The sequence below is a fragment of the Gadus macrocephalus genome, chromosome 2 (assembly GCF_031168955.1).
Source record: "Gadus macrocephalus chromosome 2, ASM3116895v1".
NCBI lineage: Eukaryota > Metazoa > Chordata > Actinopteri > Gadiformes > Gadidae > Gadus > Gadus macrocephalus.
The window spans coordinates 810,777-831,179 of record NC_082383.1 but is presented as its reverse complement, the minus strand read 5'-3'; the positions used below and the strand labels follow the sequence as shown (position 1 = coordinate 831,179).

At 41.0% G+C, this 20,403-nt stretch overlaps 7 protein-coding genes and 1 long non-coding RNA gene across 8 annotated transcripts; 1 reads left to right on the top strand and 7 right to left on the bottom strand.

Moving 5' to 3' along the window:
* Window positions 1-4,142: 4,142 nt before the first annotated feature.
* On the bottom strand, window positions 4,143-6,022 carry LOC132470564 (histone H2A). Its single transcript, XM_060069284.1, has one exon. The coding sequence runs from the start codon at window positions 5,966-5,968 to the stop codon at window positions 5,585-5,587; it is 384 nt and encodes a 127-aa protein (XP_059925267.1). The 5' UTR covers window positions 5,969-6,022; the 3' UTR covers window positions 4,143-5,584.
* Window positions 6,023-6,609: 587 nt separating this feature from the next.
* On the bottom strand, window positions 6,610-7,104 carry LOC132470577 (histone H3). Its single transcript, XM_060069310.1, has one exon. The coding sequence runs from the start codon at window positions 7,063-7,065 to the stop codon at window positions 6,655-6,657; it is 411 nt and encodes a 136-aa protein (XP_059925293.1). The 5' UTR covers window positions 7,066-7,104; the 3' UTR covers window positions 6,610-6,654.
* A 504-nt stretch (window positions 7,105-7,608) lies between these two features.
* Window positions 7,609-8,942, bottom strand: LOC132470469 (histone H1-like). The gene has a single exon (XM_060069126.1). The coding sequence runs from the start codon at window positions 8,668-8,670 to the stop codon at window positions 8,029-8,031; it is 642 nt and encodes a 213-aa protein (XP_059925109.1). The 5' UTR covers window positions 8,671-8,942; the 3' UTR covers window positions 7,609-8,028.
* Window positions 8,943-10,534: 1,592 nt separating this feature from the next.
* LOC132470610 (histone H2B 1/2-like) lies at window positions 10,535-11,105 on the bottom strand. The gene has a single exon (XM_060069359.1). It carries the CDS (start codon window positions 11,051-11,053, stop codon window positions 10,676-10,678), a length of 378 nt encoding a protein of 125 aa, XP_059925342.1. The 5' UTR covers window positions 11,054-11,105; the 3' UTR covers window positions 10,535-10,675.
* Window positions 11,106-13,487: 2,382 nt separating this feature from the next.
* Window positions 13,488-14,872, top strand: LOC132470737 (uncharacterized). The gene is made up of 3 exons (XR_009528702.1): window positions 13,488-13,644; window positions 13,797-13,889; window positions 14,302-14,872. It is a non-coding gene; the product is annotated as an uncharacterized LOC132470737 (long non-coding RNA).
* A 1,136-nt stretch (window positions 14,873-16,008) lies between these two features.
* Window positions 16,009-16,526, bottom strand: LOC132470622 (histone H2B 1/2). Its single transcript, XM_060069385.1, has one exon. The coding sequence runs from the start codon at window positions 16,497-16,499 to the stop codon at window positions 16,125-16,127; it is 375 nt and encodes a 124-aa protein (XP_059925368.1). The 5' UTR covers window positions 16,500-16,526; the 3' UTR covers window positions 16,009-16,124.
* Window positions 16,527-17,342: 816 nt separating this feature from the next.
* On the bottom strand, window positions 17,343-18,667 carry LOC132470597 (histone H2A). Its single transcript, XM_060069333.1, has one exon. The coding sequence runs from the start codon at window positions 18,110-18,112 to the stop codon at window positions 17,729-17,731; it is 384 nt and encodes a 127-aa protein (XP_059925316.1). The 5' UTR covers window positions 18,113-18,667; the 3' UTR covers window positions 17,343-17,728.
* A 179-nt stretch (window positions 18,668-18,846) lies between these two features.
* On the bottom strand, window positions 18,847-19,257 carry LOC132474245 (histone H3). Its single transcript, XM_060074822.1, has one exon. The coding sequence runs from the start codon at window positions 19,255-19,257 to the stop codon at window positions 18,847-18,849; it is 411 nt and encodes a 136-aa protein (XP_059930805.1).
* Window positions 19,258-20,403: the final 1,146 nt, after the last annotated feature.

Sequence of the window (20,403 nt, the reverse complement as noted above, 5' to 3'; positions counted from 1 at the left end):
TGCTCTCTGTACTCATCGATTCCTTGGAAACCTAAAGGTTTATATAACCTAGTACACTTCGGAAATAAAAAAAATAAAAAACGTGGCAGTTTGGACCAAATAAAAAATGTGCTTCTTGTATACTGTTTTTAGGTGTTGTACATCCAGCCGCACCTCACCCAACTAAAATTCGTGACAGGAGAGCAAAGCATGTACAAATTTGTCCTACATACTTCCCAGGTCAGCCAGATGTATAGGCTTGTACGGGGTTGTGCATTAGCCTTCTAGCGATATGAATAGACTGCAAGCCTGAACATGGGGACGTTCTTTTTTAACCAATATCAAGACATAACTGAATCCTTCCCTATTGCACATAAAATACAAGTCATTACAAATAACAACAACAGAGGCGGAGGCTGTTCTTCGTAAGGTAAACCCAGACATGGATTAAAGACCGGATGGACTCGGAGGGAGGATCCTTTAAGACTGGTTTTAACTGCTAGGTGATTCGCTTAACAAACCTTTCCAGCTACTCATGGACATAAACTGTATGGCAATAATTTTGAAAACATAAACGATAATCCCCATTTCTAAAACTGCAGCCACAAAGGCAGGATTTCTTATCCATTGCCCACACAGCCATCCTCAGCAAGTCCATGGAGAGAGACATATGCAATCATCTAACGCTGTTACTCCGTGAACGACTGGTCCTAGTTTTGCATATAAGGCCAGGTGGGGTGATGCCATTTCGACAATCATACAAGCAGTACATACAAGCAATGAACACCTGGATAAGCCAAAAGCATGTGCAAAGATATAGAGGTAACATAATTGATGGACTCCTCCGCATTTAATATTGCTAATACAGACATCCTGCAACTTTTTAAATTGCCTGGAGACTCTTACTTGCTGAATAATATAATTCTATACCAACCGAATTCAAAGAGTAAGGATAAGTCATTTTAAAGCTGACAGACATGTTTTAAACAATGGCATCCCACCAGGGGTGCATTCGTTCGCCAATCTCCTTTTCAGTATACATAAATTAAATAATGATGATGCAATATAGGAAATCTCAAACAATTTTTTTTTCACATATTGAAATGCTTATGTTGCGTTCATTTTCATTAAACCATTAGTCATTAAACATGAATATTAACTGTTAGATCAGTCATCTTCTGTTGAATAAAAACAAGCGTTTCTGGGTTGGAACAAGAACAACCTGTCAAACACTATGTTCCAACTAATAACGGTTAAGGGCAGGAGGCGGAGCAAGGAAGCGCCAATATTTGACCTTCACAGATCACGTGGAATGCATTTCCATTTGCCTGCTATGAAGAGAGAGAGAGAGAGACCTGTTCAAACACCGCATCAGAGCTTTGGAAAGGGAAGTTCTTGCCCAAGCTCGAGGGCAATCACACACACCCACTGTCACATAAGCACACCCACACATAATAATAATAATGTGAAGAAAACGCACTCGCACGCACACACACACGATGTTACCTGAAACACGTCGGTACCAATCAGACAAGTTTCTCCATAATCCCGCCCTCATTTGCATGGCACATTTTGAAGCTGCATTTAAAAGAAGTGTCAATAAGTGTCCATGAAAAGGATGAATGTAAAAGATGCGTCAAGATGAATTAAAAATAAATCAAGATATATTTTCTACCTATCCAGCTTCCCTGCTATTCCCCTTCTGTTACGTTTGTACTCTAATGCCCTCTTGTGCCCATATCATTTATTACAGTTGATAAAGGAGGGCAAAAGGCTTGATTTTAACGGATAAAGACAAAAAAATAACCAACAATTACTGATACCAGCATATTAATAATCAGAGAGATCAAAAATCTGAAAATGTTGGAGCTATTCATTTTTATTTTGTATGTTTTATGTTTTTAATCCCCTTGGTAGTTAAGGTGCTAATTTTTCAGTTCATGCTCGCAACCTCAGGCCTTTCTTTTTTAAATTATTTTTTAAAGTAGTTGGTGAACAAACACAATTACTAGTTATTACAGACACAAACACTTTGTGTGTCTCTTCGGACATGAAAGACACTTTGCGATAAACAATAAACGCACTCATAAGAAAGGCCTACCCTAGCCCATTACAGCCATGAAGCTAGCGGGAATGTTGAAATATTGCTATTTAATATTATGTAAATTAGATGCATTTAATTTATAACTATTTTTATGAAGCAAATGCTTTCATCCAAAAAGACTTGGTGATTTCAGGGAAATGTCATTCATGATCAGGTAGGGGTTAGGCATCTCGCTCAAGGATAGTTAAGCTGTGGATTTAGGGGACCCCAGTACCTTTCAGCCGGGAGTCAATCCCCCAGCCGCCAGACTGTGCTGCCTCCCATCTGTCGTCCTACTCAGGCCGGGATCTGCCGGTCTTTGGAAGTCTATCCTCATGATGAGCAGGCATCGTTGCTGTCTGCTGCTTTCAACAACAACATTTTTCATGTTAGCAATGAAGACCAGCGGCAGACTTACAAGTATTGAGCGATTACTATTCAAAGAATCATAGCTAGATGTCTGTAGAATAAACCCTTGCTATACAGACGTCATACAGAAGGACAACAGCATTCCTGTGTGTGTGTGTGTGTGTGTGTGTGTGTGTGTGTGTGTGTGTGTGTGTGTGTGCTTTGTTATTTCAAAAGGCGCGCAGAATGCCTAGTGCTCGTTTTACACCCATTGAAATTTCTAGCTACTGGGGGAGCATAGGTAGGCTAGGGGAACTTATATTTATGTTGGCACATTAAGAAATGTTCATGCCATGGGATCTTTAAGGAATAGAGACAATTAAGTGGCATGAAAGTAAACTTACCTAGGTACTCTTTAGTCTCTCCTCTCTGAGAGTGGGACTCAGGGAGAGGTAAGGCATGCATTTTGCTTTTCACAGTATTTCTCCCATAACAGGAGCATTTGCCCGTCGTTATCTTCTGGTTGTGATGCTGCTGACATCTAGTGGTTAGATCCAGTGGCGTTTCTACATGTAAAAAACAGGTTGGGCTAGGCTAATATTTTTTATTCTTTAAAATGACGAACCAGTGTTCGTATTTTCACAGCCGTGGCGATCTTTGTAGACGTTGACTCCGCCTGCTCCCGGCTATCCTGCACAACACAGGACTGTATGTAAAAATCTAGTTCAACATCTGGGGCGTCTAAACTGCCGATATCATTCAACAAAAATGGTAGACCCCTTCACTTTTATTAGTGTTTCTACTGGCTTTTCAGGCATACAGACATCCATCCAAACAAATTATGGGGCATTTTAATTTTGTTTGAAATTCATTTTTGGAAAAAGTTACAGCCCTAATATATTACAAATAAAATTGGTAATTTTCATAAAAAAGCAAAATTATTTAAAAATAGAGATTGAGCTCCCTTCATTGGTCTTACCTAGTCAGTGTCCCACCATGCTGTTTGTAGCCCTGGCTTGTGTTTCCCATTCTCTATTCAGCTCCACCCACAAGCACCTGCCAGGACAGAATGCAGGTACTGGGGCCATCACAACCATTACAAATAAAAATATACCTTAACACTATTCAGTATGCTGGGTTTTTTAACTAAGTGACTGTTCTCCATGTATCATATATATATATATATATATATATATATATATATATATATATATATATATATATATATATGTCAGTTAAACGTGTTATTAACGGCGTTGACGCAAACCAATTTTAACGGCTTTAAATTTTTTATCTTTTTTTTTTTGGGCTCAAAACAAAGAAGCAGTAGCCTGAAGATTTTTTTGCATTGTCCTGTTTTGATCAGTATATGCCAATGTTGTTATCAATAAAAAAATATTTGCACAAGGCAAGCCGATGCACTTTTCCATGTTGATAAGAACATTAAAATGAGAAAAATTAATGGGACCAGGAAATCAAGGGATATTTAGCATAGATTTTTTTGCGATTAATCGTGAGTTAACTGACATTAATGTGATTGCGCTTGACAGCACATATATATACATATACATACATATATATTATATTATATATATATATATATATATATATATATGTATATATATATATGTATATATATATATATATATATATATATATATATATATATATATATATATATATATATATATATATATATATGTATATATATTCAATTAATGAAGTACATTAGTGCAGCTTTTAATCTTTTATTGCTGACATCAAAACATTGCAATAATGAAAGTATAGTTTTTAAAAGTTTTTAAACTTTAAACTAAGCTTCCGTAAACCTCAGAATAAAAGTATACTACTGCAAACAGCTGTAAGAGCTACTATAAGAACCCAATATCATTTTACCATGGAGTACACTTCCCATAGGCCTAAGCAGTGTCCTGGAGGAGAAATCAAAGAAATCAAAATAGCTGTGAAAGAAAAGATTCAGAATGGCCTGTCTTGGTTTAAAGCCTACTCGCCACCACGACAAGGCGCAGGCCAGCAGTGGGAACATAAGACTGGAAAAAACATAAATAGACTGAATGGCACAAGACATAAGGCGTTTTACCTCTAATTTTTCCTCCAGACTAAGGGTCTCAAATCTATGCTCCAATAGATGATCTACCACATTCATGTTGTCGATTCATTTTCGTTTGTGTGCCTCCGGCATGTTTGTTAGCAAAGTTATCCATCTCATTCTCTTCTTAGCTACCGGACTTCTTGCGCCCGGCACGTGAGGTGAGGTGGGAGGTCACGCGAGTCAAGACTCTTCACGTGCTTCACCCTACAGCCAATGAACTGTGAAAAACAAGGGCCCCGCTTCCAAGAGCTAGCCCCACATACCGGAAAATAAAAAATAATCTCCGTCCACAGAGAAACACGCTGAGCATGCGCATTTCAGTTTCTCTAGTCCAATACACATTACATTGGGCTGGAGGGGCTAGAGCCCCTCTTGCCCCTCCAGATGAACTCAGCCTGAAGAAGCAAGCCAGGGTCGACTAAAAATGAAATAAAAGCGCCGAACTTATTATTTTACAGTACTTTCTGGGGAGATTCTTTTTTAAATATATAAAAAATATTTATTTTCATTTTCTGATTTCTTTTTTTCTTGAGAGAGTAGGTGGGGCCGAGCCCCACATGCACCCAATGACCAGTCGCCACTGGTTACATGCTTTATTTCAGTCTCTACCCAGCATTATTAAGAGGGCACAATAGAATATGAGGGCAGTGCCTAGGTTGATGAGTACATAGAATTTTCTGTGCCGAGCAAACAGGACAAGAACGTATATCTTACGAGACCAAATTGTTTAAATCTTGAACATAAACAGTACAATAAGCCTACAAAGAGAATAAAATGGAGGGAAAGTGCGAGTCAATGGTACAACTTTAGCTAATCTGACCGCTTGAAATCAATTCAAAAACTTGATCAGAACGTGTCAATATTGCTGACGTTCATAGCGTCAGCAATGAACGTCTATGTAGGCCTACATAACAAGTAGGCCGAGTTAAACCGACACCGTTCCGATATGTGGGTGCCAATAAGTTCATTATAGCATATCAGTTTGGTTCAGGAAATAAAGCTCTTAAGAAAGATATGCGTGGCTCTTAAAAGAGCCTTTTGGTTTACAATTCTTATAGAATTTACTTCTTAGCGGGTTTCTCCGTCTTCTTGGGCAGAAGGACGGCCTGGATGTTTGGCAACACACCGCCCTGAGCGATGGTCACTCCACCAAGGAGTTTGTTGAGCTCCTCGTCATTGCGGACGGCCAGCTGCAGATGGCGGGGGATGATGCGGGTCTTCTTGTTGTCGCGGGCCGCGTTTCCAGCCAACTCCAGGATCTCAGCGGTCAGATACTCGAGCACAGCAGCCAGATATACGGGAGCACCGGCACCGACGCGATGAGCATAATTGCCTTTGCGGAGAAGTCTGTGAACACGGCCGACGGGGAACTGGAGCCCAGCGCGGGACGAGCGGGTCTTGGCCTTAGCCCTGGCTTTGCCACCGGTTTTGCCTCTTCCTGACATGATTACCTGTTTCAAATAATGCACTAGTACCGAACACACCCGCGTCCCGATTTTATCTACCATTCAGGTCTCTGCTCATTGGCCATTGTAAATTTGAAATAGATGGACCAATCACGTGCGAGAACATTTTAGGTCTCCCGAAAAATGGCCAGCAGGTGGCAGCATTAGGGGATTTACATTATTGGTGAGAGGCTTTCATTCAGAGGCCCAATGTTTAATAATAAAACTGATCAAAAACTACATATTAATGTAGGCCTACTGCTATAACTAAAACCTGCTCTTTGTTAATATCAGAAATCCGAATAGCCAACTGTATTTTGATGTATAGTACAGACAATTCTTTCACGCTTCTATACAAAGTTAATTTAGCATTGAAAACATTCTGTACTTTGATGACATCCTAACAATTAAAACAGATAATGTATAAAGGACATAATGGGTCAGCTCTTACAGCACTTTTTAAAAAGAAAAGGCTGCTTCATTTCGTTTGGGTGATGTATTGGATAAAGGTCAACAAGTCATAATTGCCCGTCAATGCAGTTTGAGCATTGAGATGCTTTTGATCTTATTATGATTATATTTGGCTTTATAAAACCCAACCATTGTATTCAAGCAAGGTCTTATTGTCTTTAAAGATATGTGGGTGGCTCTTAAAAGAGCCGTTGTGGGTAGGTCGTTAAACACTTTTAGGCGCGTTCTCCACGGATACGGCGGGCCAGCTGGATGTCCTTGGGCATGATGGTGACACGCTTGGCGTGGATGGCGCACAAGTTGGTGTCCTCGAACAGACCCACCAGGTAGGCCTCACTAGCCTCCTGAAGAGCCATGACGGCGGAGCTCTGGAAGCGGAGGTCGGTCTTGAAGTCCTGGGCAATTTCTCTCACGAGGCGCTGGAAGGGAAGCTTGCGGATCAGCAGCTCGGTAGACTTCTGGTACCTACGGATCTCTCTCAGGGCCACGGTCCCGGGCCTGTAACGATGGGGCTTCTTGACGCCGCCGGTAGCCGGGGCGCTCTTGCGGGCAGCCTTGGTGGCGAGCTGCTTCCTTGGGGCTTTGCCACCGGTAGATTTACGCGCTGTCTGCTTGGTTCTGGCCATTTCTGCAAAGTCTTCAAGGTTTGAAGGGTAACTTTACGCAGTAGAGCAAGGGCTTATATAGCCAGCCCCGGAACACTGCCACACGCTGATTGGTCATTGGAAAGACGCTGACAGCGAATAGGCGCTGCGTCCCATTGTATTTCCTCACACGCCCAGCTAGTGTGTTCATAATCAGGTCATACCATTCCCGCCTTTTATATTTGAATTTTGAATACCCTAACGTCTAATTTTGAAATAAAGTTTAACACAATACATTAAGTAAACAGAGCAAAGTTGGTATTTCTACATCCGTCTACAATCTATTTCTACAATCGTCTACTGTTAACTCCGAAGCCATAATTATAATTATAATAATACATTTAATTTAGAGGTGCCTTTCAAGACACCCAAGGTCACCTTACAGAGCATATGGTCACCATAAATCGTTTAAAAAAAACAAGACATTGTGGAAAAATAAAATAAATAAACATAAACTTAATGTGGAGATAGTTATGTTTACAGAACACGGAACGTTTTCTGTTTAGTAGGCTATACTCTTATAAATCATTATTTGAATGACGTTGTTTATTGAGGGCAAATGTGTGATAGTTGCTCCCTGTGCTACTTTGTAATGGAAATAATTGTCACATTTTTCCGGCGAGAAGCTAAAGTAATATTAACGTAGGTTAAGGTCGGTGCAGTTTCATCATGGACCCTATTTTATATAGGCTAACAAATATCACTCAATATCAACAAAAATTACGACTGTTGTAGGATTTATATATTCGTGGCACCCTATTTAATAGGGTCCAACGAAACACCCACCACTACATTTCTGCACTAAATAGTGAATAACCTAGATTTATAAAATCATAACATATAACATTAATGGATGGTCGTTTCATAGGATTTGGGCTCTTTGAGTCAGGTGGGTGGCTCTTAAAAGAGCCTTTGGGGTTTTCAACAAAAACTAAATGTGATCATCTACTTCTTCTTGGGGGCTGCCTTCTTCGCTGCTTTGGGCTTGGCCGCCTTCTTCGCCGGGGATTTCTTTGCGACGGGCTTGGGTGCCTTCTTGGGGCTCTTCTTGGCTGCTACCTTCTTGGCCACCACCTTCTTGGGGCTCTTCTTCGCCACCGCCTTCTTGGTTACAGCGGGTTTCTTCGCCTTCTTGGGGGTAGTAATTTTCTTCACGGAGGTCTTCTTTGCTACTGCTTTCTTGGCTTTCTTTGGGGTAGCCTTCTTGACGGCGGCGGCGGGCTTCTTGACAGCAGCCTTCTTGGCTTTAGGGGCAGCAGCCTTCGCCGCTGGCTTCTTCGCGTCCTTGCTGATCTTGAAAGACCCAGATGCTCCGATGCCCTTGGTGTGGACCAGGGTTCCCTTTTCCAGCAAGCTCCTGATGGCGACCTTGATACGGGTGTTGTTCTTCTCCACATCGTAGCCATCGGCGGCCAAAACCTTCTTAAGTGCTGGCAGAGAAACTCCGCTTCGCTCTTTGGAAGCGGACACGGCTTTCACGATCAGATCGCTGACACTGGGTCCGACCTTCTTCGGCCTGGCCACCGCCTTCTTCTTGGTCGCTTTCGCCGGTGCGGCGGCAGCAGCTACTGGAGGAACTTCAGTCATCTTCTCGGTTGGTTTAGTATCAAGAGTTGGAAACTGAGTATTGTCTGACTGGCGCTTGTGGGCTGTCCTTATACACACAGTGAGAACCGTACAGACTCAACCGGTGAGGAGTTTTGCTGTGAGGGAGAAAGATGTGTCGTTTGTGTTTCCTCCTCATTTTTATCGAGCTATAACTTACACACGATATAATTATTTTACACTTCTCGTTAACAAACTACAAGAAGAGATGTTTATGTTGAACCTTGCAGAGCTGTAAGCGCCATGGATGTCGAAAAGATTTCTAAAAAACCGTATCTCTACACGTGACGTGATTTTGGTATCAATCTGTTTTCTCGGATATCTGTTTTTAATAATGCCTTTCTATTCTAATAATGCAGACAATCCTTTTTTATATGACACACACTTCTGATTAACAATTGGCAGCGAGCAACATATCCCGTGTGTCTGTACTTTACATTAAAAAGCGCGTAGAAAGTAGCTGGTAAACACACGCGGTAGTAAAGGCTTGCTGTATACCAGCCAGCTCATTATACACATAGATTCCTCTTATAATTTTTGCTTTTAGATGTTTTTTAAATACGTTTTGAGTGTTGTTACAAATACATTGCAGGCATTCTTTCCTCATCAACGAGTTCAGACAAATTATGAAGAAACATGGTCTTATTTTAGGCAAATGTGATTCTTTGAATGTGCATGTTGTAGGCTTACTATTCAAGATGATTGAAATGAGCTTGTTTGGAGACATGGCAAAATAATTAACGCCTCAATTTTGGTTTTATAGCATGAATTAAAGCGTGAATAGGTGGTCGACCAAAAAAATCCACACTTGCTGTATCCTACAAATAAAATGGTATTCATATTTTGAAGGACCTATCATAAGCTTCAGATGACGGATGTCAGTGTGTTAAAGGCACCCAGTGCAACTTTATGTAAACATTCAATGAAAAATAAACATTCAATTTCTAGTCTTAACAATAACAATATTTAGGGATTGGTATTTGTAGATTATCACAATAAATTGATATATAGCATAGGCAGGACATCCAAAATAAAACTAAAAGCATAGTATCCTCAAAATATGAGGATAACATGTAACCCCTCCTTCCTTGAACAAGTTATTATCCTAGAGTTCGATTCGACATGAAACAGCCAGTGCACCCAAAACCATGTGCTGTATACATTTTTTAAACGTGGTAGTGTTATATATGACCATGATCATCATAGTAATATCACTGTTAATAAAATACGTTTTTTTAAAAAATAAATCTGTTTTTGCCATTCTCCCAAAATACAATGTAAACGTGCTCGAGGCAGCATTTGTTTTGTGATCTCCGAGTGCTTCTTCCAAGGCCCGGCGGCGGCCGACACAAAAACTGAACCTGAAAACCATACTCAATGAAAATGTTATTTTAGTAGAGGCGACCAACTGTTTTTGTTGCCCTCTTCGGGCAATCGCATTTATCCAGGCCCATGCACCACTGAGTGGCAAGCTCAGGAGCACCCACTGGTATTGAGTCTTTGCAAGACCCTCACTGGGGTACCATGCTCCAGTGATATGGATATTCAGTATTACATTTGTTTTCATCCTTTAGGTTCTAGCTGGGCTAAAATAGGTTTTGAAAGGTTTTTTTTCCTGAGGAAATCTATTTTCTATATAGCCTTATGCCGGGAGGCCGAGTAAGTAAACCAATGTTAATTAACTGAGAATATGGGGTGACAATTTAAGTGATAATGTCCAAGGGGCACAAAATAGCCAATTTAGCATAATTTCAGATATGGACTTCCATTTTTATTAATGCAGTTGTGTTGTCCTGAACTTTTTGTGAAATAGGTAGTGAACCCAGTCACAACGTGCCTTCTAAAACATAAATACAATTGAAGCCTATACATCAGTCAGTATAAACATTTCCAGTAGAGAACATGATCATTGAGTGGAGGAAGGCTCTTTTAAGCGGAATTGGGTGGTCCTTAAAAGGACCGTTTGGGTTGCATTCGTGGGTCGAGTTTACTTGGAGCTGGTGTACTTTGTCACAGCCTTGGTGCCCTCAGACACGGCGTGCTTGGCCAGCTCACCGGGGAGCAGCAGGCGTACGGCGGTTTGGATCTCCCGGGAGGTGATGGTGGAGCGCTTGTTGTAGTGAGCAAGGCGGGAGGCCTCACCGGCGATACGCTCGAAGATGTCGTTGACGAAGGAGTTCATGATTCCCATCGCCTTGGAGGAGATGCCAGTGTCGGGGTGGACCTGCTTCAGCACCTTGTAAACGTAGATGGCGTAACTCTCCTTCCTGGTCTTTCTGCGTTTCTTGCCTCCCTTGACGGCAGTCTTGGAGACGGCTTTCTTTGAGCCCTTCTTGGGCGCGGGTTTTGCTACAGCATCAGGCATGATTGGAGTCGATGCGGACGCTCAGACACCCTCTGAATCCTATTTTTATGCAAGTCCCATGCAAATATTACTGTGGACCTCCCTCTATGTGGTTGGCTAAGATATCCGGTGTTACTGCCCATGCGCTGTTTTAAACGCGCGGATGCATTGAATAGATGTTGAGATCCATAATCCAGATTGTTCACAGGTCCATTTTGGAACATGGGCCATATACCAAGTCTACTGGTTTGGCATATTACTTTGTTTCGTGCAATGCCTTTTCTATGCAGTGCTGTTTGTAAACTTTGGCTGGTGAAAGCCTGCTGTGATTTTCCCAGATTTTGCAAAATAAACACCCGCCCAAAAGGCACTGCTACATTTTCCTGTAGGCCTATGTATACAATTAGAATACGTTAAGCTAAAAATACAATTCTATCCAAATCTTGTTTCTAAATCTTAATACTAAATCAAAATGCTCAATCGTGTATATAAATATAAATCCTAAATCAAAGCTAAATATAAATCCTAAATCGAATTCTACATTTCTATAAATATAATTGCTAAATCGAAATGCTTTATCTTAAATCTAACAATGAGCTTCAGTGCGAAGTGAGGTTGAAAATGTTTTAGTAAAGCCAGATAGTTACAGACGTAAAGAAATGTTTAAATCAAGTGAAGGAAGTTGAAGAGTAACTGGAGTAAACAATATAATGCAGTTTTAAAAAAAAAGAAAGAATGGGAGGGAAACAAAAAGTTTCCCCCTGCCCAAAGGATCTTTATTTCTACCTTGGTATACTGTGCTATACTGTGATCTCTGGCAGTCTACAAGCAGGTGCTCAACTGATTCATCTTCATCACAATTATGAATCGGGCATTTAACAGTTTTAACGAAACAGCTCCACTCTACCACTGCTCTAACTGCTAGTCTCCTTACTGAGACCAGCCACATTACGTCATCTTTTTTTCAGATATAGTTTTGCTCCAAATGTTTTTCAGACACATCTGCTTTTCAGCATCCTCTAGATATTTATAGGGGAAAATGTCACCATATAAGTCATTACACACAATAATATATATATTTTTACTGGGCGTTCCAAGCCAGTCAATATTCAGATGTACCGATTTCTCCATTAAGATCACCATACAAACCCGACATACGAAGCTGTGCACCATGGGTGATCGGGCCTTTTCTGCTGCTGCCCCTAGACTATGGAACGCCCTCCCTGACCACCTGAGGGCTCCACAGACTACAGCTCTTTTTAAACGGAACCTCAAAACCCATCTCTTTAAAAGAGCATTTAGCTAAACTTTCTTTGAGGTTCCCCCTTTTTTAATAGTTTTTTGGTATTTTTTTCTCTGAAGCACTTTGAGATTCTTGAATATAAAGTGCAGTATAAATACAATTTATTATTATTATTATTATTATTATACATTACTTTAAAATAAGGCAGTGAACTTCTAGCACGACGCCTCTTTTTGGTCCAGCTCAAGGCCTCACCTATCCAAACAGCCTCTCTTTTAAAACCAGATGCAATGTTTTTACAAATGCAACTCTCAATTTTAGCCCCAGGTCCACAGCTCCGAGCCCCCCGTTTTTTTTGTATAACAGCTCTCTCTTTGTAATCCCCCTTGTGGTTCCCCAAATGAAATGCTAACTGATTTACCTGAAAGAGCTACAGTCAAAATCATCCCTCTTCTGACTCTCCATTTAACAGCATTGTCATCACCCGCCACACCATCAGACACTGATTGCAGCATAGCAGACACTGAGATCCTGTCGACTGTAGGAGCATCACCATTGCTAAGACAACAGTGGCCAGAGTTTTTGGACATACCCAATTTCTCAGTTGATGTTGGGTATAGACTCATACAGGCAGATCTTGCCTTTATGAAAGATGGAACACGTATGACTCTACCAAGAGATATGAAGCATGACATACTAGAAAAGCTTGCTGAAAGGATGTACAGTTTCAAGGCTTAACCTGAAGATGATGACTTCAGCAGTGTTGCAAAAGCCATGATTAGCAAACACCCCTGCCTCTCTGAGCCTGGACCACACAGATGGTATGGCTGGAAAAACAGCCTTAAATTTAAGATGGCCAATTATCGCACAAAGCTTCGAAAAGCTGGATGTGAAGATGTAGCAATCAATGGAGGCAAAAGAAGTAAAGGCAACCCAGAGGGAGAATCCTCAAGCAAGAATATCAAACGGCCAAAAAGAGGTGAAGCAAACTACCTGCCTAACTTACCTAAAGGACATGATGAAACAAGCCTTGAAAATGCCAGAATGGTTCTCGTGGAAGAAATGAAGAAAAAACAACCAAATGGCAATCTCATTCTCATTTAACAAATGATGGACCAATCATTCCCACTACGCAGACAAGAAATTGTAAAAAAGGAGCCTGCTGCCACCTCTCCGTCCCTACCCACCCCTCTCTCTACTTTTTCAGGTGTTTGCTGAGTTTAACCGAATCGCCAGTAGGAATCTTGAGGGAGACTTCTTTGAGGCTCTGGACCAGTACGCCCCACGTTTAATCATCGAACTTTTCAAAACAAAAAAGGGAGCTGTTGGCCACAAACTCAGTGAGCTGATGCAGCACATGAGCTGGATGGTAAGTAGGTTCATTTGGCCTTTGATCTGTATGATAGTTCATCAATCAAGTTCTAAATGAGATGATCCAGACCAACCTATTTTATTTCCTGTCTGCTTGTGCCTTGCAAATTACACAGTTAACTGGTCTTTTCTCTCTCTGTGTATCATTAGACACCAGACGTGACAGTACTTCGCTCTGTTGTCCTCAAAGGCATTCCCATTTTACTCGGTGAAGACTCCAGTGAATTCTTCAAGACCTGCTCTGTAAGTACTTGCACGTAAGAAAAAGTTTGGTCTGCATTAATATAAATTATTCCTGTGTTGACATAGAAGATCTAATTATATCTGCTCAATTTACATTTTGTACAGTGATTGATGCATTTTGTATAGTTATACCAACACAACTAATCTGAGGGATATGTAAACAGCCATTCATTCATTTCAAATCTAAGGAGTAGGAGTCTAGGTTGAAAAGTCAGTTTCACTGTTCAAGAATGTATAGACCTTGTTGTATCTCCATAGCTGCAGTTTAACCATACTAAATATATTTTGTTTGCTATATCGTAACAATCCAGTGTGAACACATATTTAAAGCCATCTTCTCTAGCAAACACTAAAAATGAATGTTTTAGGATAGCATAAATTGCAATGCTGAATAATGTGTGCGTCTTTGTAGGATACAGCAAGAGATGAGGCCCTAGAATGCATCACTGTCTGTGTGCTGACAGTTATCAGTGAAGATAGTCCTCACGAGGGTCAAAGCTCAGTGGACCTCCAGCCCATCTCCACTGCCATCATTCTGGAGGGAGGTATTGTCATGGATCATACTAAAAACTTGCCTCAGGCAGTTTGTCTGTTGTTTGGGCTTACATATGCATTACATTTGGATTACCCAAAATGCATGGCAAATACACTCAACTTCCTTCGGACTGTGATGCTTGGACTGGGAAAGAAAAACCTCCCACCAAAACTGTTAACTCTGAAGAACAGTTTTCTGGGTTAAAGAGCCATCAGCTGTAAATAGCACTTTGTAAGCTTTGCAGCTATTAATGTTCTCCTGTTATCATAGAAAGTTTGACGCTGTCATGCAACTATTGTCTCTTATTTACGATCTCAATAACAAAAAAAACATTACAAAAAAAAAGAAGCATTAAAGTCTGTATGTTATGCAGGTATGGTAATGGTGGATATAGCGACACCTTTCAAATAGTTGTTACTTGTTATTAGTTGATATTGTCAGAAAAGAACCTAGCAAGGTTGTCCTGTTTACATTTCTGTTTTGGGAAATTTTTAAATAGTTGTAATGTAGTACAAATACAAACCCGAGTGATGCTTTTCTTTCTTTTTAATCTTTGCGTTTAATCCTTTCTTGTTTAGCTGCTGTTTTTTACTTGAATGTGCATTGAATAAATGTTCCAATGCAGCTGAATCAACCCAGTGAGTGTTCTTTCAACGTATGGGTTTTTCCTTTATTCGATAGTAGTAAAAATAGATAAGAAATGGGGGAGAGAAGAGGCCACAGGTTGGACCAAAACCTGGGCAGCTGCAACAAGGAAATTGATTTCCTTAATTAAAGGGAGCTTGAAAAATTAGTGAACCGAACTAAAAATGTTAAGTTGTAGGTATTTAGTAATTCTAAGTGGGGATAAATTTATATCAAGCAGTCCATACAAAATGAAAAAATTAAGTTAACCCAAATCATAGCTATTAAATTACATGATCATACAAAAAACGTGTTAATGGTACCACTTGATTTAGTAGGCTACTGCACACTTAAAATAAACAAGCTTTTCTAACTCACTAATTTTAAGATTACTTTGCCTAATTTTTTTGAGGCAACAAGTTTGCATACTTTTAAGTAAGGTCAACTAATTACATTTTACAGTGTACGTTTTCCACTTCACTGGAACTGTCCTTAGTTCATAGGCCTACCCACCTAATAAATAAAAACATGTGGCCATTCGGATAGGCCTACGTAGTTTACAATTGATAACAACGTGAAGTGACCGCAGTTGAAATGGCGACCGAGCTCAATGGAATCTGTCTTCAGCGTACGGTCGCATTCAGAAGAGCTCAGCATGGTTCTAACAGAGCCAGTTATACAAGACGTTATTTTAATTAAGTAGTAGCCTAATGGCGCATAATTTGAAAGAAATACAAGGTAAAAAAAAGTGTTATTACAAAATACAGAAGCTAGTCATCCGAAAAACTAGATCAGAGCCACGTGATTCTGATGGCCCTTTAGTTGGGAGTGTCCTACAACCACCTCACGTTAATGGTCCCAAGTAGGCCTAATTCAAGTCAATTAATAAAAAGTTTCAGAAATAATTTGTTCTGGTTTGTATTCTAGCATCAGTTTATTAGCCTTGATACTAATGCAACTAGGCCCACAACAAGGAATGAATTCAGCGTCGGCATCTTATTACAGCGTGGAGTAGCTCTTAAGAATGCATTTGGGTGGTCCTTAAAAGGACCGTTTGTTTGGGTGAATGGTGAAGTCTACTTGGAGCTGGTGTACTTGGTCACAGCCTTGGTGCCCTCAGACACGGCGTGCTTGGCCAGCTCACCGGGGAGCAGCAGGCGTACGGCGGTTTGGATCTCCCGGGAGGTGATGGTGGAGCGCTTGTTGTAGTGAGCCAGGCGGGAGGCCTCACCGGCGATACGCTCGAAGATGTCGTTGACGAAGGAGTTCATGATCCCCATCGCCTTGGAGGAGATGCCGGTGTCGGGGTGGACCTGCTTCAGCACCTTGTAGACATAGATGGCATAGCTCTCCTTCCTGGTCTTGCGGCGCTTCTTGCCGCCCTTAACTGCGGTCTTGGAGACGGCTTTCTTGGAGCCCTTCTTGGGCGCGGGTTTTGCTACCTCAGGCATGTTGAAAAAGGATGCGAATTTCCTGGCTTTCGTCGGACGGCCATATTTATAGGAGGCGGATTCAAATCAACAGGGGTTCGTCCGTTTGCGTGATTGGCTAGAATACCCGACCCCCGATTTCAGTTGGGAGCTGATCTGCAACAGCGCGCGGATATTTTGAAACGCCACTGCCGTTTATGAATAGTTCGTCCTAGCCACAACTGCACAGGGGCTTATATTTGTCTTAGCCTATATTATATTTCTTTGTGACGAAACCCAAACATAATCAAACTACATATTTAACTCAAGTTCGAAAAACAGTAATAGCCTAATATATTACTTCTGCTTCTAGCTCTTGCTCTTCCTAACCGTTTTGAACTCCTCTTTCCTAACCGGCCAAGTAAGCTATATTACATTTGCAAAAACCTTTTAAATGTAGCGGTTTACATAAACAATTATCATGCCTATGATCAGTGGTTAGTACAAGTACAGACATTCCGACTTTCACCCAACCAGCTCAAGAGTTGGGAACATAAATAAATCCTCAAACCAAGACTTCACTGAATTCAGTGTTTGTACACATAAGCCCAATTATATGGTTTGTTTTGAAGAGAACCTCTCATGGAGGCCATTGCTAATTAGATATCAATTAACGACACTTAGCTGCTATGAAGAATGGAAAGTCTGCGAAGAATAAATACACAGAAATTTAAGGCAAGGCAACTTTATTTTATAAAACACTTTTCATACACAAGGCAGACTCAAAGTGCTTCACATATAAACATTGTCATGCAATAAAATAAGTAAGTAATAGAAAACATATGCAAAGAAATAAGTAAAATAGAAAGTGCAATGTATTCAAGATCAGATCAACAGTCTTCTCTGGTACCCGCGCCGGGACTCCAACCCGACCTAAAGGAAACCAAAGGCCTTATTCTGGGACTCCAACCCAGACAGAAATTGGGTCTCAAACCCTTTTCTCTCTGGTATCAGATCATGTATTTTTCTGGTAAAAAATAGATAATAAAAAAGGAAAGCTAAAAAGGCATTTTAGTAAGTAAAAATAGAAAGTGCAATGTCTTTAAGATCAACAGTCTCACTGGAACCCGCGTCGGGGACTCCAACCCGACCTAAAGGAACTAGGTTAACTTTAAAAGCAGTGGCGTTGACCGGTTTAAAAGATGTAGCTCTTTGGTTAAATCTGGGTGGCTCTTAAAAGAGCCTTTGGGGTTAAAGGTAAGATTTATAATCTATTTCTTGGCGGGCTTCTCGGTCTTCTTGGGCAGAAGGACGGCCTGGATGTTGGGCAGCACACCGCCTTGAGCGATGGTCACTCCGCCTAGGAGTTTGTTGAGCTCCTCGTCGTTGCGGACGGCCAGCTGCAGGTGGCGGGGGATGATGCGGGTCTTCTTGTTGTCGCGGGCCGCGTTTCCAGCTAACTCCAGGATCTCAGCGGTCAGATACTCGAGAACCGCCGCCAGGTAGACGGGAGCTCCGGCACCGACGCGGTGAGCATAGTTTCCCTTACGGAGGAGTCTGTGCACTCTGCCGACGGGGAACTGAAGCCCGGCACGAGATGAGCGGGTCTTGGCCTTCGCCCTGGCTTTGCCTCCAGTTTTACCTCTTCCGGACATGTTTTAGTTCGTTGCGTAAATGCTTCAAAATCAAACAGGAGTTTTTATAGACTTCCAGCCCTTTGCTCATTGGCTAGCCCACACAATACAAAACGGACCAATAACATATCTTAGATTCATGGCCAATAGGCGACAGTATTTTGCCAAAATCAACAAAATAAGAAATATAACCTTTCTGCTCTAGGAGGCTTCATTTCTATAGGACACTAAAAATGTGCGTGACACGTTCTTATCCAAGGAAGCGATGGAATCTTAGTAATTAGAAAATAAATCATGAATAATTGATTAAACATAAAACGTAGCCATCCTTATACCTAAACTATATACAATGCTTATTCCTTGCCCTATATCTAATACTTAAGTTAAAGCATCTCATCTCTATCCTTGCACCTAAATTATTTCTCGCCAACCTCATACCTAACCCCTCAACATTACCATTTCCATCAAAATATCACATTACCATCTAAAATTAACGATAAAGGTTGATATAGATTGTTTCCAGTCAACTGAAAATTACACGTCAATAATACATTGTATACTATGTTCTGCATATGGTAAATTTTGCATTGCAATCTTTACATTACATGCATAACATTGAATATCCGTCTCAGTTTAAGTAGATCTTAGTTTAAGTCTGTGATAATAGTGATTATGGCTAAGTAGATAGGGATGGTTCTTTAAGACAAGTAGGTGGCTCTGAAAAGAGCCGTTTGGGTGTTTGGAAGTAGGTCAGTTTAGGCGCGTTCTCCGCGAATACGGCGGGCCAGCTGGATGTCTTTGGGCATGATGGTGACCCTCTTGGCGTGGATGGCGCACAGGTTGGTGTCCTCGAACAGACCGACCAGGTAAGCCTCGCTGGCCTCCTGAAGAGCCATGACGGCGGAGCTCTGGAAGCGCAGGTCGGTCTTGAAGTCCTGAGCGATCTCCCTCACCAGGCGCTGGAAGGGCAGCTTGCGGATCAGCAGCTCGGTAGACTTCTGGTACCTACGGATCTCCCTCAGGGCCACGGTACCGGGCCTGTAACGATGGGGCTTCTTCACGCCACCGGTGGCCGGGGCGCTCTTACGTGCTGCCTTGGTGGCGAGCTGCTTCCTGGGGGCTTTACCACCGGTGGACTTACGCGCAGTCTGCTTGGTTCTGGCCATGTTGGTTAGGTGTCTACAAAGATTGATAGTTAAAACTCTAGGTGGAACTTTTATATAGCCAGCCCCCGGATAACCCAAACACTCTGATTGGTCCTTATAAAAACGTAGTTAGGAACCGCGAGTCCCGCACTCACATTGGTGCCCGCCCAGTTATATCCCGCTTTGTATAATCGGGGAGGGGTGAAACCATAACATTTTATCTTTAACTTTTACACCAAGATATGCGGATAATGAAGTGTTTGAATACATTTTTAGTTTGTATATAATGATAGTAGGCCTACTTGTTATTTGCATCATTCATTATTGCAAATATTATAGGAATTTGTACGACAATGCTGAGGAATTTAAACAAATGAGTAAAATGCAGGGACATTTGATTCAGGGGGGATTCTTTTCGCATTTGATTTCGCCTTCCGAGGGATGTTACATATAGCTATTCGTATTACGGCTTTCAGATATATTATTTATTTTGAATTCCCCTAGGGTTCCTTCAAGTATTAATTTCTTAATATATAATTTATTTTATTGCTATATACGGTTAGTGAAGATAGTTGTCTTGTGTAAGAGCCAATATGCCAATAATTGATTTATAATAAATATTTAGTTTAAAATGATTAATAAATGCTAATAGTAATTTTATGTTAATTCGTAATGTGTAAGACTGTTAATAATTTAGTGAGGTATAAATGGTAAATATGTTATTCTCTATGTTTAACGGTAACGAAATTCAGTTTGAAGTCTAACATTGATTGAAGCTAAACAGTTTTTTGACCGTGCGTAAGACCGTAGATTATATAGTTGTTGAAGACGTGTATTTTGTTTGAAGACTTTTAAGTAAACATTTAAAAACGAAGGAACATTGTCTAGTCTTTTCGCCCGCGTTGCAAACGCTGTCAGCTGACTCCAACAAGTGGTACAAAGGACGAGTAGGAGTGAGACGAAGTGCCACTATATCTTGGAACCTCAATACCGTTGTGCATTGTATTGTAAATAATATACACTCAGAAACTGCAGTTTGAGCACCTCAAACGGACTATTCTTGGTTTATAGCATAGGCTATTACGTGATGATGGGCACCTCAGGTTGGTTTGTTGAGGTGCTTTAGGAGGCTTTAACCCACCTAAGGCTATATTGCGTGTAAATAAA

What these genes read in the sequence shown, in the direction of transcription:
- LOC132470469 (XM_060069126.1), bottom strand. Translation starts at nt 8,670, where the DNA reads ATGACTGAAGTTCCTCCAGTAGCTGCTGCCGCCGCACCGGCGAAAGCG.
- LOC132470597 (XM_060069333.1), bottom strand. Translation starts at nt 18,112, where the DNA reads ATGTCCGGAAGAGGTAAAACTGGAGGCAAAGCCAGGGCGAAGGCCAAG.
- LOC132470577 (XM_060069310.1), bottom strand. Translation starts at nt 7,065, where the DNA reads ATGGCCAGAACCAAGCAGACAGCGCGTAAATCTACCGGTGGCAAAGCC.
- LOC132474245 (XM_060074822.1), bottom strand. Translation starts at nt 19,257, where the DNA reads ATGGCCAGAACCAAGCAGACTGCGCGTAAGTCCACCGGTGGTAAAGCC.
- LOC132470610 (XM_060069359.1), bottom strand. Translation starts at nt 11,053, where the DNA reads ATGCCTGATGCTGTAGCAAAACCCGCGCCCAAGAAGGGCTCAAAGAAA.
- LOC132470622 (XM_060069385.1), bottom strand. Translation starts at nt 16,499, where the DNA reads ATGCCTGAGGTAGCAAAACCCGCGCCCAAGAAGGGCTCCAAGAAAGCC.
- LOC132470564 (XM_060069284.1), bottom strand. Translation starts at nt 5,968, where the DNA reads ATGTCAGGAAGAGGCAAAACCGGTGGCAAAGCCAGGGCTAAGGCCAAG.